The sequence below is a fragment of the Colobus angolensis genome, unplaced genomic scaffold (assembly GCF_000951035.1).
Source record: "Colobus angolensis palliatus isolate OR3802 unplaced genomic scaffold, Cang.pa_1.0 Scaffold71, whole genome shotgun sequence".
In the NCBI taxonomy this organism is placed as follows: domain Eukaryota; kingdom Metazoa; phylum Chordata; class Mammalia; order Primates; family Cercopithecidae; genus Colobus; species Colobus angolensis.
Window position 1 is genome coordinate 9,517,069 of NW_012120821.1, and position 17,630 is coordinate 9,534,698.

The following is a 17,630-nucleotide window of genomic DNA, read 5'->3' on the forward strand; positions in this document are numbered from 1 at the left end:
GAGCGGCCCGAGTCGGGGTCGGGTAGGGTACGGGACCCAGCCGGGCCGAGCCGGGTGGCGGGCGGCTGCAGGAAGGAGGGGTACGAGGCTGAGCCTGTGAGTGTGTGCCTGTGAGTGTGCGAGCGCGCGCAAGCGACGGGGGGGTCGCGGAAAGCGGGAACACATTATGCAAATGTTGGAGGAATTTCTCAAAAAGCGATTTAGTAAAGACACAGGCGAATCAAGAGGAGGCGAGGCCTGTATTGTCCGTCTGAATAGGCGCTGATAGCGCCGGGGGTTGTGCGGGCGCAGCGCTGAGAATCCCGACGCGGGGCCGGTCCTGGGCGCGCGGAGGGTCTGTAGGGTGCTTTTTCCTCCCCTTGAGCGCCTCTCTTTTCTCTTTTTGGTCCCGTTTCGCCCCCGATCTCGCTCCCTTTTTGCTCCGGGTTTCCCTCCGACTGGCCCTCGAAAGGCACCTGAATCCGTGTCTATATCGCCGCTTCAATTTCGCGGCGCGTGTCAGGCGGGCGGGCGGGCGGGCGGGTGCTCACCGCGCTCAGGGTTTTATTTTCTCTAACCACCCTCCGCCCCTCACCCATCTCTTTTTTATTTTCTTTCTTTCTCTCTTTTCTCCTTTTTGCATTTTGTGCCGAGAGGAGAAGGGAGCGAGGAAGGGGGAGGGGTGGGTGGAGAGAGAAAAAATTCGATTTTTAATTACTACCATTAAAAAATCAAATTTGCAATTCTTTGGGCGGCCTGATGGATCTCACTGATTGACAGTTGGAATTGACACTCTGGCTACCTCTTATCTTGGGCATTCACGACAATTTCTAATTGCAGGTAGTTTGTGTGTGTGTGCGCGTGTTTTTTTTCCCCCCTCAGAGGCTTGGATTGCAAGGGAACTAAGCGATTACTTCAAGAGCCACGGGTTAAGTGCAGGGAGAGGGGGAGAGAGAGGGAAAAAATCCAATCCAAATTCAAATTGCTTCATTAGAGAGACACCGCTTTTGTGGGGAAGGGCTTTAAATGCCCACTACAAAGTTAGGACTCATTGTTCGGCGCCGGTTTATATAACAGGCGCGGGGAGGCGCTGGGCTCAGGCTGCGCGGAGCCAGTTCAGCAGCCGCCGCCGCCTGCGTTCCCTCCCCCCTCCCCCAGGTGATGGCCCAGCCAGGGTCCGGCTGCAAAGCGACCACCCGCTGTCTTGAAGGGACCGCGCCGCCCGCCATGGTGAGTCCGTTTGGCCCTGCCTGCGGTGCCCAGTCCTCCAGCGGCCCGGCCCTGGGGACCTGGCCAGGCTTTCCGGCCACGAACCGCTGCTCACGCTCTGGGGGACTCCCGGCGGGCGCCGCTCCTCTCTGAGCCTCGGTTTTCCGGCCGGGAATGTTGGCTTTAACCGCTCCTAGCACCCAGAATGCGCGTGTTAAAAGTTGGCGCCGTCCCTTCCTCTCCAATAGGCCCTTCCATCCCTGTCCTTCAGTCTACGGCGCATCGTCCCGGGGAGATTTCGTTGTCAATTGGTGTTCGGGGGCCCCAGTTTTATCTCCGAGGCAGCCCCAACTCTGGGTGCCCAGGTCAGCGCTCCTCTCTCCTCTACCCTGCCGCAGGCGCAGTCTGACGCCGAGGCCCTGGCAGGAGCTCTGGACAAGGACGAGGGTCGGGCCTCCCCATGTACTCCCAGCACTCCATCTGTCTGTTCACCGCCCTCTGCCGCCTCCTCCGTGCCGTCTGCCGGCAAGAACATCTGCTCCAGCTGCGGCCTCGAGATCCTGGACCGGTATCTGCTCAAGGTGAGACAGGGGTAGGTGTTGAGTGCATATTGTTGGGGCGTGGGACGTAGCACAGGAGACTGCAGGAAAGCACCGCAGGCGCCAGGTCCTCTTACTTACAAATCCTGGCTCCACGCCTGCCCGACTGCGAGGCTTTGGGCAAGACTTAGGGTCTTGTCTGCACCCCCGGGTTCCGTCTGAAAAATAGGAAGAGTTTATTTCCATTTCCCTGAGTCTCAGTATTACGCAAGAAAAACAGGGGAATCGCATGCACCTTCTGAGCTTCAGCGTCTCTGACTGCAAATGGGACCCGGGAGGCTGGGGCCCGGCGTGAAAGAGGCCTGGGCTGAGCCGACCCCCGTCCCCGCCCCCTCCCCAGGTCAACAACCTCATCTGGCACGTGCGGTGCCTCGAGTGCTCCGTGTGTCGCACGTCGCTGAGGCAGCAGAACAGCTGCTACATCAAGAACAAGGAGATCTTCTGCAAGATGGACTACTTCAGGTAGGCTGCGGCCGCCGGGCCAGCAGTGTCGCAGAGGGCTGGCCCCGGGCGCATTCGGAGGCCACTTTTGCGGCATGTGGTCTCTAGCTCCAGAGCCCCGGCGTCCCGAGTGCACTTCTGGCGCGCAGCGCTGGCCCAGCCTGCCGGCACTCAGCGGCGCGAACCCAGAGCTCCAGGCAGCGCGCTGGTGCTTGCACAGGTTCGCGCCCCGGATCTGCCTTCGGTCCTCGCGGTCCATTGGGTTTCAGTATCGTCTCTGGCTCTGTCTCGGGTCCTGCCTAAGTCTCAGGCTCCAGTTCCGACCTCGAGCGCCTCGGTGGAGCTCTGACGTCCCCAGCTCTGGTGCGGACCCACTCGGATCCTAGCCGTGGTCCGGCTGCATTTCCAGTGCGCTCGGGCTTGGAGCTCCAACCCTACTCGGACATCAGTCATGCTGGGCTGGACGCTGAGCTGGGCTCCGGACTCTTGCCCTGGCTCTGACCCTGCCTCTGCTCTGGGTTCGGATATGGTCCAGCCCCAAGCACCAGCCCCGCAACAGTCTCAGATCCGATCCCATACCCAAGCGCCTCGTCCTGAACCCCAACCTCTGTCTCCAGCTCCATCTCAACTCATTCCCCGGCGTCACTGGAGTGTCGCATTCCGAGTCTGGGGTCATGCGCGGGCCCCCGGCGCCTGTTCTAGTCCCAGCTTCGCTGTTGTTTTGGCCCAACTTTGGCCTCTACAGGGTCTAGGCCTTGCCTTTGCGCCGCAGGGATGGGAAGTGGGAGAACCGGGCACCCAGAGCCCTGAGTGGGATTATCCCGGGCTGTGCTCTGCGTACTGCAGGCCGCGTCCCAGCAGCCGACAGCAGCCTGGCGCATCCTTCTGTTCTGCTGCGTCTGGACCACTTGCCTGGGTCTCACTTCTAGCCATGAAGCCTGAACCTGACCTGATTATGGGGTTGAGGTCACTGCAGGGTCATGGCCTTGTCTGCTGATCCCAGTGGGAGGCATCAACCAGCCGGAGGCTTGGACCACCAGGCCTATGGGATCGGAGGAGAATGATGAGGAGTTTGTTCCTGAGAGGGATGCTTGTTTCCAAGTGCTTTCTCAAAAAGTGGAGAAAGCTGCTTCCCTATAACTACCCTTCAACCCACAGACATCCTTCCTATCCTTGCATAGGAAGACGTCATGGCTTCAGTCTTCCTGGCCAGACCCCTGCCCTAGAAAGAGCCTCTGGGAATCAGGGAATATGGTGGAAGACAATCTCCTCCTGTGCACTGGCACTGAGCCTCCAGGGATCTGGAAAGAGAAGATCTTGAGTCTAGGGGGAGGTTGGCAGCATTTGGGGCAAGGGTACTCTGAAGAAACCATGGGAAGCATGGTTAAAGAGACAGACTCTTCCTTTATGGGATGGATGTGAAAGAGTGTGCAGCTAGGGTGGGGTGGGGACAGCTCAACCAGGTGGCCTAGGACTCAGTGTGCAAGGAGTGCCTGTGTGTCTGCATTGTCTGGGATCTGTGCAGTAGTGCTGGGGAAAGCATCACTGGGAAGGGTTGGGGGTGTGTGGATAGCACATGTGTGTTCATTTATGGACAAACATTCATCTTTTAGTTCCTGTGTGGGTGTCAAGAGTAGGTGTCTGTATGTGAATGTTGAGACTGTGTGTGTGCGTGTATGTGTGCATGTGCATGTATGCAAAGTAGTGAGGACAAGATTACATCTGGACTAGGATCTGGAGGTGAGAGGGTGAGGTGAGGGGATTCTGAAATCCCATCATTCCACTCCACCCTCTCCTCTGAAGGGGTATTCTTGTGTAAGGGCCTCCACCCAGACACTGAGGGATGAAGGGTGTGTTATGAATGTATTTGTGAATCTGGATGGCTGTGTGTGTGTGTCTGTGTGTGTGTTTATGTGTGTGTAGTCAGAAGGGGGTTAATGGTGTGTAACCAGAGTGTGATGTCTCCTCTCACTGTCCCATCTGACTACTGGTTTGGCCAGGACAGGAAATGGAGGTTATAGTCACTGTCTAGCCACCTCCCTGCTCTAGGCCTGACTCCAGTTAGTATAAAACATCCAGATGGGCTGGACACCGTGGCTCACGTCTGTAATCCCAGCACTTTTGGAGGCCAAGGCAGGTAGATCACAAGGTCAGGAGATCGAGACCTATCTGTACTAATAATACAAAAATTAGCCAGGTGTGGTGGTATGTGCCTGTAATCCCAGCTACTCAGGAGGTTGAGGCAGGAGAATTGCTTGAACCCGGGAGGCAGCCATTGTGGTGAACCAAGATCATGTCACTGAACTACAACCTGGGTGACAGAGCGAGACTCTGTCTCAAAAAACAAACAAACATACATACAAAAAAACATACTAGATGATGCTTGGGGGCTTCCTGGATTCCTCAGCTACTAAATTCAGGGTGCCAGCTTGGGAACCCCAGCAGAATGGTGTCTGGGCCTCTCCTATAGACTAAGGCACCACCAGGACACCTCTCCTGGCTCTCCTAACAATAGATTTGGCAGTCTTATTTGCTACTTGCCCAAATTTCTTTTCTGCTTCTTCAGCCTTAGCTCATGCCCATGCTGGACTGAGCCTCCTTGGATACTGTGCTTTACTAGACCTTGAAAATAGTCAAAACACGGATCCTGACTCCACTGTTGAGAGCCTCCCCTTATTCTGGAGTCCTCTTCCTACTGCAGTGGGGTAGAGAGTAGGATGTGCAGCCACTGTGGAAAGAGGCAGGAGACTGGGCGCAGTCTGGCCAGTTGTGACCTTGGCAAGTTGCTAAATCTCTCTTCCCTTAGTTCGCCCTTTCCAAGGCTGTCTCCCAGAGCTGCCAAAGAGGCCACTCTTGGGGGAAGTCTCCATAAAGACTCCCTAAATGGCGGTTGGTATGAATGCCTCGATTATCACCATTGTCATCTTTGGCAGGGTGGATGCTGGGCACAAGCCCATGATGGCATTTCCCCACGCAGCCTGAGGAGCAGAGCCTGCCTGGAGGGATGACTGGGCCATTTCTGGGCTGCAGGTTCTGAGCACTAATCTTTTTCCAATGACAAGAGCCCTGAAAGCAAAATTAAACCAGATTTCTGGTTAAGAAAATGGAGGCAGTAAAAGCTCACATTCCCTGGGTTGAGAGTAGAATTGTGGCTCTTCTGATCATTTCTCTCCCTGCAGGCATAACCCATCCCTGGCAGCCCCACCTGTAACAAAAATAATAAAACCCACAAAAAGGAAAAGAAAAAGCCGGTCGAGTGCCAGGCAAGAACTATTATCTGCACTGCAATGCAGTCCAAGCTCTGGGTGGCTGCTATGAGGAAGCTCTTCCTAGAGAGAGTGTGAATGGTGGTGTAGGAGGCAGAATTTTCCTCTAAGGAGCTGGGGCCCAGGGAGGGGTCACATGCTGAGATTCTCTAGTCTTCTGTTTCCTGAAGCCCAGGATCAAGAGTCTGATAGGATGTGGACTGGAGCACTCTGCCCAAATTATGGAGATCCCATGGTCCTCTAACCTCTGGTATTTTCCCCAGGAAAGAGGGTCGCCTAGGTTCGATCCCCCACCTTGTCCCTCCTTGACATTATCTTATAGACCCTCCTTCAGTCTCCATTGGCAGAGCTAGCACTGGTGGCTCAGGGAATTAAAGGTTAGGAAGGAACTCCAAGTTCACCAGGGAGAGGGTCTGCAAAGCATAGAGGAGACAAGGAGGTCCAGTGCTGCTCCTGGCTCATTTGCATTGTTGGGAGAGGTTGGTTCTCATCGGCTCTGTGTCCTTGGCCAGGCCACTGGACTCTGTCTCAGTTTCTCCAATTCACACTCTAAACAGGATCCTTACCAGCCCTTGTGGGTTCAACCAGATCCCTACCTCCCCTTACTCCCTAAGATTCCCAGCAGGAAAAAAAATTACCACCAGAAAAATGTGATAGGACTCTTAATTTCTTCACCTTTTTGTTAAGACCATTTTTCTTTCTGTTTTCTTCCAAAAATGGAAGAAAATTCTGGAAGAAAAATAGTGCTCCTTTCCGGGACATTCACATTTCCCCTGCTACCAACAACCACAGCACCAGACAGCTTCTCATACCTGCAGCTGCTGCCCTACAATAGGGCATGGCCTGATCTGCAGTGCCCCCTGGCTCCCTCAGCCTGCTGGAACATCATGCCCATTGTATAGTTGAGGAGACTAATGTCCTGAGAAAGTGCCATTGCTTGCAGTCACACAGGACACCAGTCATCAGAATGTATGGAGTTCTTGTCTAAGCCAGGAACTGGGCTAACCTTTTACCTGCTTTATCTCATTTAATTCTCAGGTCCACCTTGTGTGTATGATACTCTCATAATCCCACATTATGGTGGCACTGGGGTGGGATTGAGGAACTGAGACCCTGAGAGATAAGGTCACACAGCTAAGTGGTAGAGACTACATAAGCGGCCTGGCTCCACCCTCCCTGCCCCTAAACACCCCCATACTCTTCTATAGGTGAGATATATCAGCCACCCATCTATGCATCATGGGGCCCCTCTCTGCTGATCCTAAGATTCCCTGCCCAGTTTGGTTGGCACACCCACCGTGTTTTCTGATATGTGGCTTCCTGGGTGATCTTGCAACACTGGGGCAGGAGTGACTTCAGAGGCCTGTGAGTGGAGCATCTTTGTCAATATCAAGTCACTGTGGTCCATGGCCCTCCTGCCTTCTGACAATGGGAGTGGGAAGTAAAGGGTTAACTGCATCCCCTCGTGTTTATGGGGGTGGGGGTTCAGTGAGTGCCCTGGAGGCTAAAGTTCCTCTTCCTAGCTAGGCCCAAAGGACTTCAGGCAAGCCCCCAGCCTTCTCTGGCCCTCCGCCTTGAGCCCAAGCTCTGTCAGGGGCTCCAGCGGGAGAACCCCACCCCCTCCCGCAGAGCGAGGGTCCCAGGGGAAGCTCGGAGCGGGAAGCGGCCCCCCACCGCCGCAGAGAGCGGCCCACCGGCGGCCAGCTGTTGGGGGACAGATGTTGGGGGAACTGAGAGGGGAGCTGGGGGAGGAGCCTCAGGGCCGGGACCTCCGAGAAGCGGTCGTTTTAACCTCTTAATTGCTGGTTCTGGTTTGTTTGTTTGTTTGTTTTTTCTTTCCCCCCTGGCTTCTTCCCCTACGGGTTTACCTGGAAGGGAAGGGGCAGAGAGAATACCTAGGGCTCCACCTCCAACCCACCTTGTTCGCCTCACAGGATCTAAGGCCTTCAAGAACGTCTTGAACCTAAAATAAGTGAACCCCCGTTTGAGTTTCGGCCTCTTGGCTCAATAGCTTGGTAACTAACATTGGCGTTTCCACTCTGAGGTTTGGTTTCCTTGTGCAGAAAAGGGGTAGCTTAATAGTGGAAGAAGGGGTCGAGGTGAAACTCAGATGGGCTCTTTCGTTGAGGCTCATTCATCCAACAAATAATTACCAAGCGCTTACTAGATATCCAGCATAGTAGGCTGGGAAAGTGAGTCTGACTCGGTCAAGGGCGCAGAGCTCCCTTCCTAAGACCATGAGTACCCAGATATCTCTGCTCTCCTTTCAGGGGGTAGGGGGCACTGCGGTGCGCGACGCCCACCTTACTCCTTTTAGCAGTTGCCAGGATGAGCAGTATCTGTCGAACACTTCTCCATCCCCAAAGCGCCGTGGGTCCTTTGCATCTAGGCCTTTCACATGCCGGGATCCAGGGACGCGCAAGGCCCGGACCTCACAGTAAAGCTGGGGTGGCAGTAGACACAGCCCCTAATCCTTTTGGCGCTCTGGTGGCGGTTCCTGCACATCTCTTTCTTGAAGTTTCGTTGTCTCCGCCGCCGATTTCGCTGTTTCTGGAATCCGGTGGCTCCGGCCTCGCAGCCCGCCTGGGAAGGAATGTCGTTTTGTCAGAGCCTGGATCGATAAGCCTTCTCGCGCCCTTCATGCTGGTGACTCCTGTCCTGGGTCGGGGACAAGCTGCAGGGCAGTCTGCAATGCAACCAAACCTACATAATCCCCCCTAACCCCACCTCAAGGTTCCAGCGCGAGGACGATTTCTTAAACTGGGCTGAGCCACGAGGAGCGCAAGAGGATCCTAGAGTTGGGACAGCTTCCAGCATTTTGGGTGACACGCGGAGCATAAGAAAGTTGCTGAGAGGTCACTAGCGGCGCCTACCTCGGACCAAGGGTATGAGGACACTGTGACCTACCTGTGTAGGCGCAGTACGGACTCGGGCGTCGGGGACTCGCGGGGCAGGAAGATCGCGGTGCGCAGAGAGTCTTTGACTCGTCCTTGGCCAAGGAGAAAGAATCCCACGAGCCAAGCGCACAGAAGGCTCAGCCGCTGTTGCCCGGCTTCTCATGGCCATGACCTTCCCTGCTCCGGCTCTTTCCGCTCCCTGAGGACGCACTCACCGCCTTCTCCAGGCGGGTGGGCCCTTGGCCCCGCGCTCTGGAGATTCCAGAATCAGCGGTCCGGACTGAGGACGCGGCACTGCTAGATCATCCCCGCTTTCTGTTCATCCATGCGGGATTCCAGCTTTCCTCGTCGCCAGTCCAGTTGCTCCTCAGGTTCTAGGTACTTCTTGCACTTTGGAGGGGGCCTCAACCCCAGCCCCATACTCTGTGGAGTTTCCGCAAACCACTCGCCAGCCCTGAACCTTCGATTCCTCGTATGAAAACCGGATGCCAGAGTCCCCACTTCACCGGGTTGCAACGAAACCGAGAGGGTGCAGTGAAGGCGTTGCGCCCCAGGACCCCGGCCCGTAGTAAGGGCTCTGAGCGCAGCTGGACTCCCCCTCCTCTTGCAGCACACAAAATCAGAAGCCAGCCTCCCCTCAGAGGCCAGAAAGTGCTCCCAATCCGGATACCATCAGCCCGGTGGCGGAACCCGGGGTCGGCCCTTCGGGGGAGTAGGGGGAGTAGGCTGGGTTGGGCAAAGCGGTTTCCTCTCCCATTTAAGGCGGGACGGGGAACAGAGACCGTGAGCTGGGCTGGGCACTCCACTGGGGAAGCCGCGCTTCCGAGGTCCGGAACCGCCTCCGCTTAGGGGAGCGGTGGACTAGACTAAGGTGCTCAGCGCCTCCTGAGGGGACCGCGTCGCCCTCGGAAGGGTCCTCTCGCGCTCCTTGTCGGAGACAGTAGAGTTGAGGTTGAGTCTGCGAGCGGAGACTGGCAGAAGCCTCTGGGCTCCTGCACTGAGTCCAACCCAACGCTGTTTTTTTCAACCGACAGTTGCTTGAATTTGTCAAGGCAGGCAGGCTGTAACCAGAGCGTTTTTGCCGGACTGTCTCCTCCGTGCACACACAGACGATTCCGAATGCTCCCCCGGGTGGAGGGGTACCGGCCCTGGGGACGCAGAGGCAAATCTTCTTGGTTCCCCACCGGCAACCCCAGGCCCCCAACTCTAGGAAAGTGGAAGGGGTGGAAGGGAAGAGCCAGAAACATTTACAAACCAGTGTGGTCAGCGCTGAGAGAGCGGTGCAGGGGGCCCTGGGACTCTGGGGGAGGGTAGGTCAGTGCAAAGGCCTGGGGGTTGGAAAGTGCTTCAGAGGAAGCCATAAAGACCTGGGAGTGACCTTCCCTTGTGGCTGACTGGGACACATGCCTGGATGGTGGGGCGGCATATCTTGAAGGTTAGGGAGGAGATGGGCCTGAAGAGGATGTGGTCGCTGGGGTTTTGCAAACCCCAAGGGTTTTGGACCAGATCCTGAGGATAGAGTGGAGCCACCATAGGATTGTAAGCAAGGCAGAGACAGGATTTCATGTGCATGCTGGAAACTTTGCTGTGACTGCTCTGTGGAGGATGGGTTGGCAGGGGCCAGACGGGAAACAGGGAGACCCAGGAGGAGGTTGACAGTGAGGATTGCATGATGGGAGCCTGGCCTAGGAGGGCAACAGTGGAGATGATGATAAGGAAATAGATCCCAGAGATACTTGGGAAACAGAACCAACAGCATCCATGATTGGCTGGATGAGGGGTTGAGGAGAGAGAGGAGTGCGTGATTATGATTTTCAAGCTTCAGGAGCTGGGCGAGTGGTGGCACCATTCTCTGAAACAGAGGGTGTACTGGAGGAAACAGGCTGCCAGGGTTAGGACAGAGTCATAGGTGAGTCATCCACTTTAAAAAAAAAACACTTTCCTTGGTGCCCGGGGTCAGGCCCTGGGCTGACTTCTGGGATGGAGTAAACCAGACTCTGCTGCCTCCTGGAGGGACTTCCAGTTTGGTGTTGGAGGCAGCTGCACCCAGATTGCCAGACTACAAAACCAGAAGGGAGAAGGAGAAGAGGTAGAATCAAGGAAGGCTTAAGGGGCAAGAAGACATTCAATCCAGACTTTCTATTTTTATTTTTGTCTTTTTAACGTTTAGTATTATTAACAGACTGTCACAGGCTCCAGAGGGACTTGCTGGGTACTTAGCCAACTGCAAAGCACTAAACAAACAGTAGTAGTCATTGCTGTTGTCATCTAGTTCAGTGCAGGACAAGGAAAACGATAACTCAGAGTTAAACAGTTTGCCCGGGGTCACAAAGCCAGTAAGTGCTTATCTGTCTGTTCGTCTAAGAAACTGCACTTCTGTGCAGCTGGGGCTATAGCTCCTATTCATCTCTGGAGTCAGGATGGCTAGGGTTCCTATCATTACAAGCGGTGTGACCTCCTGCAAGTTACTTTACCTCTCTGGTCCCCATTTTCCTCACCTGCAAAATGAGGATTAATTGGGATAATCAACGTAAAACAATTAGAATCTTGCTGGGCAAGTGGTAAGGCAACAACTTGCCTATTATTACTATTATTGTGTTTTTTCTAACTTGTGATGTATTTTTAACAAACAAATTAATATGCAAATATAAGTGACCATCATAGAAAATTTGGAAAATTCAGAAAAACACCAAGAATAAAATAAAAATCACCCATCAGTTCACCTCCTAGGTGGGACTAGGTATTTTTAACAAACAAATTAATATGCAAATATAAGTGACCATCATAGAAAATTTGGAAAATTCAGAAAAACACCAAGAATAAAATAAAAATCACCCATCAGTTCACCTCCTAGGTGGGACTAGGTGTAGAGGGTTGGTGCGTCCAAGCTAAGGCTAATGCCTGAGCTGAAGACTTACAGGCGAGGAGCCTAGGGGCTGGCGGGCCATTGGGTGGTGGAAGGAAGGAGGAAGGTTGGCCTGTCTGAGTCTCGACACCCCGTGCCTGTCCTCTCGACCTGCAGCCGATTTGGGACCAAGTGCGCCCGGTGTGGCCGACAGATCTACGCCAGCGACTGGGTGAGGAGAGCTCGCGGCAACGCCTACCACCTGGCCTGCTTCGCCTGCTTCTCGTGCAAGCGCCAGCTGTCCACTGGTGAGGAGTTCGGCCTGGTGGAGGAGAAGGTGCTCTGCCGCATCCACTACGACACCATGATTGAGAACCTCAAGAGGGCCGCCGAGAACGGTACCCAACCTGCTCCGCCTGGCACCTCTGCTCCCAGCCCTTTCCCTCCCCACCCCACCCCAGGACCCCAGGAACCACCCACACTCCTCTACAGATTGGGTCTTCCGGGTATAGCCCCGCAGGCAGCGTAGGGCTGGGGCGGCGCACAGATCTTGCACTTCCGGCTCGATCTTTTGCTTGGAAGTTAGAAGTCACTGCCCTCCTTTGCGACTATGTTTCCTTATCAGTAAAATGGCGTTAACGACAGAATACCTTCCCAAAGATAGACGAGCTGATGTGTTGTAAGGCCCGGAGGCACTCAATGAACCCTAGAGATGGTTCTCATAACCGGGCAGCCTACTCCACGTTTGGACAGCTCTCATTGGCCCCGGGGCTCATCGCCTCCAGTTGCCCAGGACCAGGCTTGGGCCAGTCCGGGAGAGATGACTTGGCTCCCATTCTCCCAATTCCTATACTAGCAGCTCCAAGCCAGAGGTTTGAGGAGGGATTTTCATCCGGGACCAGGGTCTCTAACTACAAGGGGAAAGGACCAGGTTTCTGAGTCCAGAGACCAGGCTCTCACACACTGTGTTGACATATGAAGTTTCCTTTTCTCTCTGGGCCTCAGTCCCCACATCTGTGCAAGACAGCGACTGGACTAGAATGATCCCTAAATCTCATCTGGCTCTGCCACTGTGATTCCCCAGATTGCCCAGGAACAAGATTCAGGTCTTTCAGGGATCCTGGGGACCGAGACACAGACGGGATGGAGCTGGGGAAGGGCAGTAATTGGCTGTGGGCAGAGGCAGGGACTCTTTCTCTAATTCCCCTGTTAGGGTCTGTGAAAGCTGCTAACTTCTCTGTAACAGGCATTATTTTATGTAATCCTTACAACAGCCCTAGGAAGTAGGTGGCACGTCCCCATTTTACAGCAGAAGAAACAGGATTTGCCAAAAGTTATATACTAGTAGATTTGCCTAGTTCCAAAGCCCAGCCTCTTAACTACCATACCATACCATACCATACCATACCATACCATACCATACCATACCATACCATACCACCTTGGCCCTAAGCTCTAGGGCACCTTAATCCCATCTCATAAAGCCAAGGAGGCTTCAGGGATGTTGCTGCCTCTGTTTTAGCTTCCCATCTAAAAAACCAACACACCAATCCTTGCCCTGCCTACTTTCCTGGGGGACATTAATACCACCGAGTGTCTGCCCAATCCCAGTTCCTCTGGGGAGGAGTATGAACCACGCTGCCTCAACTTCTAGGTCCCAGCCTGGGGACTAGTCAGGGACTGCCAGAGTATTCCTGGCCATGGCCATAACAGGGCCATCATTTTCTCCTGCCAGGATCAGGACTAAGTGGGTCTAAGGGGCCATCTAGTGAACTTGGGTTTCACTTGCTGCCTGCTTATCTGCAGTGGTGGGCAATGAAATTATCTGCAGTGGTCAGCAAGTCAGCAGTGGAGCTGGGATGGAAACCCAGGAGTCAGAGCTTTCCCACACTGTGGTCCGACAGTGACCACAGGCTCCTTCCACACATGGTCCAACCAGGACCACCTGTAGTCACAGCCTTGCCAATTACATCCTAGCTCTCACAGCCACACCTGTCCACAGACTTAACATGCTGAGGAACTTGAAGGTTGGGGCCTCTGATCTCTCTTAGTGATCAGCCCTCAGTATTGGCTAGTTTCACTTTTTAAACATACACACACACACACACACACACATACACACACATTCATTGTAGAAAAATTAGAAAAGATGGTAAGCAAAAAGAAGAAAATAACGATTGCTCCAAATGCTGCCTCCTTCATATTTTAATGTGTATCTTTTCAGATTTTTTCCATGTATATTACAGTGTTTGCTTTTTTCCTTCAACATAATTTTTTCCTAATTAAAAAATTACAATAAATTGTGAACAATGGTTATTTCTGAGTGCTGAAATTACTGGTGATTTTTATTTTCTTCTTTGTGCTTATGGAAATTTTCTGAGACTTTGAGGATATTCAGAACAATAAAGTATTAAAAATAAAATGGGAATATAGTTAGTGTTTTAGTATGATTGTAAAAGTAATATGAGTGGAAAGAGAATATCTAACATATACTCCGGTTAACAAAATTCACCCTTAGAGAAGTAAGGCAACATATGATTTTTTTTAAAAAAAAAAACCTCAAAAGTTACAGGAATACTGGAAGTAAAAAGTTTCCATAATCACATTCCTGGAAAGTAAACCACTGCCAACACCTTGTTGTATATTCTTACAACCTTTTTTCCTTCCGCTCATTTTTACAAAATTAGGAGCATAGTTCCATTACTTGCTTGCATCCTATTTCCTCTAGCCTTTGGTTTCCCCCAGTTTCGCCAGGATGGAGCCCAGTTTGGGGCATTAGGGTCAGCTAGCTTTCAGCTTCTAGTCGAAAGGGCCAGAGCAGGGGCTTTCCTTCTCTCGGAGCCTCAGTTTCCTCCCATGTATAAAGAGGTAACGCCACCTCTTCTCAGGGCTGTAAGACGTGGTCCAGTCGTGTAAGAAGTGTCCAGTACTGAGCGGACGCTTAGAAACCCCTTCCCCAAAGACTGAGCTCAGGGACTAGGACCCTGGGATCCCCGCTCCCAGCCAATTCCCGCTCCTGACCCTTCCAGGGACAAGCTCCCCCCACCCCCGTCCTTTCCAGGCTGCCACTAGAAGAGATGGGGACGCGTGGTCAGCCGCTTCTATCGCCCCCAGGGAACGGCCTCACGTTGGAGGGGGCAGTGCCCTCGGAACAGGACAGTCAACCCAAGCCGGCCAAGCGCGCGCGGACGTCCTTCACCGCGGAACAGCTGCAGGTACCGTGGCAAGCTGCGGGCGGCGGGGGCGGAGCCGAAAGTGGGCGGGGCCGAAAAGGTCTCCTGGCTCCACCCCTCTGCCCGGACCCGGGTGGCGGGGAGGGACCGCAGCTGCGTGGGGCGTGGCCTGCGGGCTGGCGCCGCTGATTGGGCCGGGGTCTCGGAGTCTCCGCGTGCGGGCGCTTCATCGCCCTCCCCGCCCCGCAGGTTATGCAGGCACAGTTCGCGCAGGACAACAACCCCGACGCTCAGACGCTGCAGAAGCTGGCGGACATGACTGGCCTCAGCCGGAGAGTCATCCAGGTGGGACGGGGTGGGCGGGGCCTGGGGACCGCGGGCACGCCCCGGAGCTCGTAGCTGGGCTCGGCGCGGAGGGTCGTGCGTGCACGTGGCCATCCTTCTCCAGGAGGCGACGAGGCGGTCCCGCCTGGGGTACCCTGGCGGCGCGTCCGACTCTTTTCAGCGAGGCTGAGGCTGCCGAGGCTGTCGTTCCAGGTGTGGTTTCAAAACTGCCGGGCGCGTCATAAAAAGCACACGCCGCAACACCCAGTGCCGCCCTCGGGGGCGCCCCCTTCCCGCCTTCCCTCCACCCTGTCCGATGACATCCACTACACCCCGTTCAGCAGCCCCGAGCGGGCGCGCATGGTCACCCTGCACGGCTACATTGAGAGTAAGTAACCGCAGAGCCCAGAGCCTCTGGGCCTGCGAGGAGGGGGCGCGGAGGAGAGCGCGTGGGCGGCTGAGGCCGAGGCGTGGGGTGGGGGGCCTTGGGGAGCCTCGTGGGTGAAGCGGGACCCGAAGTCATTTGGATCTAGGAGTTGGGGAAGAGGGGCAAAATCTTCGGCTGTGCCTTGATGGAGTGGAGTCCTTCGTAGAGGCAAGCGATTTAGCCATTAAAAAAATACTTTCAAAGCACCCAGTCTGTGCCAGGTACCTACTCTGTGGAGCCTGCGTTCTGGTGGGCATGGAAAAATAACTAGGCGTGTCGTTTTAAGTGGGATGATTCCTGTAGGAAAGGTGCTGGATAGAAGTGACTGGAGATGCTGCGGAGTGGAAGGGAAGGGGCTGGGCTGCCCCTCAGCAAGCAGAGATTGAAAGGATGGATAGGATTTAGTGAGGTACCTGAAGTGGGGGGAACGGAATGTACGCAGGCCCTGGCCCAGAAAGCATCGTGGCATGGGTGTGTTTTGGGGTGCAGAAGGCCACTGTGGTGGGAGTGTCCAGGGTGTGAGGCCTTTGGCAGGTCACCTAACCTCCTTGAGCCCTGGTTTCCTCATCTGTAACCTGGGATGTCAATAATGCCTGCCTCACAGGGTTGTGAGACACCATTCATGCATTCAGTAGCTATATCTTTAGTGCCTTCTGTGTTCTTTACACTGGCATACGACAGTGAACACAGTAGACCAAAGCTGCTGTGCTCTTGGGGCTTACTCCAGCGTGGGAGATGCTGGAGATGATAAAATCATAGGGAGGGAGCAGGCATGTCGGTGGCAGGGAGCACTGTGGCGGAGATGCAGGGGCAAGCGGGTCATGGTGAAGTGACTTGTGAGCGGGAACCTGGAGGAGTGAGGGAGGAGCCCCGGGGATTTCTGGAGAATGAGTGTTCAGAGCATCTGCTGCTGAGCAGGTGCCTATCACAGATTTGTCTTTCCCTTTGAAGTTATTCCCATCAATTGTTTCCTCCATGCTGGGCATGACCAAAAAAATAGAAATGACTACGATGCACACACACACACAAATCCTCCCTTCTCTGGCTCCATGTAACAGGGAAAAGAAGGGAAATCAGAGAGAGAACTGCTGCTTACTGACCATATGCCGTATACTCTACTGACTGCATCTCTAAACATCAGAGGCCACCATCTCCTTGAATAGATGGGGAAACCAGGGGCCCACTGTAAGTTAGTGGGAGCCTGTATGCCTTAATGACCAAGTGTGGGCTTTGGTGTCAGATTGCCAGGCTTCACATCCCAGCCCTGCCATTTACTAGCTGTGTGACAGTGGGTGAGTTTCTTAGCTTTCTTGAATGCTCATTCCCTCATCTGTAAAAATGAGGATAATAAGAGTATCTCAAAGCAGTGTTCTGAGCATCAAATGAGGTAACCAATTGAAAGTGTTCAACATTCAGCAAGTGCCGCATAAGTATTGGCTGCTCTTGTGATGGTAGGAGTGGTTTTGGTTGGCAGAACTAGGAGTGCAGAGACCTATCTCCGCACTAGGCTGCCAGTTGGAAACCATGTCTCTATAGAGTTCCATTTCTGAACTATCTGCTCAGTAGGAGTGACATGTCCCCCCTTTCTTTTCTAAACAATGACTATATTCAGGCTGCACAGAGCCTGTTAAAGGTGCCAAGGATCAGGGGCTCTATAAGTACCAGGGTTCTGAGCTAACTGCTAATACTTGGTGTAAAGTCAATAAGAAATCTAGATGATCCCTTTGGACTTGGGGCCATGACTTCCAGAGTCCCCGCCAAGACTCTATCCGTACACTCTGTTGACCAAACTTAGATCTGTCTTTGATGCTTAGAGAAGAGGCTGAAGTGCCCTCTCCACTTTCCCTTGTGGTGGAACTCAGCTTGGGGAAGAAGAGGTTGGGGGTGTGCGCACCTGCACCTCTTGCTGCATGACTGACTAAGAGTCACCACAGCAGTTTGCTCTATGGTAAACTATAGTCATGGAGTTATGAATTTTCTGAAGCCTTGAGCTGGGAAGCTAATGAAAGTGTTAGAACCAGACCCCAGAAAAATGAGTTTTTCTGTATAGTTTGCTCTGCAGTTAACTAACGTCACAGAATACTGAGTTTCCTGGAGGCTTCGAACTTGGAATCTGATAAAAGCTTTGGAACCAGACCCAGAAAAATGCAGATGTACATACATTTTCCAAGTAATCTGAAGTTGTATATGGACTCCTTGAACACCCCAGGTGAAGAACTCCCAATTTAATGTAACTCCTTTATTCTACAAATGGGAGAACTGTGGCTCAGAAGGGAACAGTGACTTGTCCTGGTTTATATATCAGTTGTAAGTGTCTCTACAATGCTCTTTCCCTGTGACCAAAGAGAATGAAGCCTAAAGAAGAGACCAGCAGGCCGGGCGCGGTGGCTCAAGCCTGTAATCCCAGCACTTTGGGAGGCCGAGACGGGTGGATCACGAGGTCAGGAGTTCGAGACCATCCTGGCTAACA

General features: G+C 53.7%; 1 protein-coding gene across 3 annotated transcripts in view; it reads left to right on the forward strand.

Moving 5' to 3' along the window:
- The first annotated feature begins 202 nt into the window (after nt 1-202).
- LHX6 (LIM homeobox 6) overlaps nt 203-17,630 on the forward strand; it is a 26,205-nt gene continuing 8,777 nt past the window's right edge. For 2 of the 3 annotated variants that reach the window (XM_011927376.1, XM_011927377.1), the window contains exons 1-8: nt 203-316; nt 1,138-1,209; nt 1,587-1,769; nt 2,128-2,249; nt 11,414-11,634; nt 14,351-14,451; nt 14,659-14,754; nt 14,947-15,121. In XM_011927376.1, coding sequence (XP_011782766.1) covers nt 1,141-1,209; nt 1,587-1,769; nt 2,128-2,249; nt 11,414-11,634; nt 14,351-14,451; nt 14,659-14,754; nt 14,947-15,121 — 967 coding nt within the window. In that variant the 5' untranslated portion in view covers nt 203-316; nt 1,138-1,140. Of the gene's footprint in view, nt 317-1,137; nt 1,210-1,586; nt 1,770-2,127; nt 2,250-6,801; nt 7,510-11,413; nt 11,635-14,350; nt 14,452-14,658; nt 14,755-14,946; nt 15,122-17,630 lie in introns of those variants that run through there. The other variant, XM_011927378.1, reaches the window with a different exon arrangement.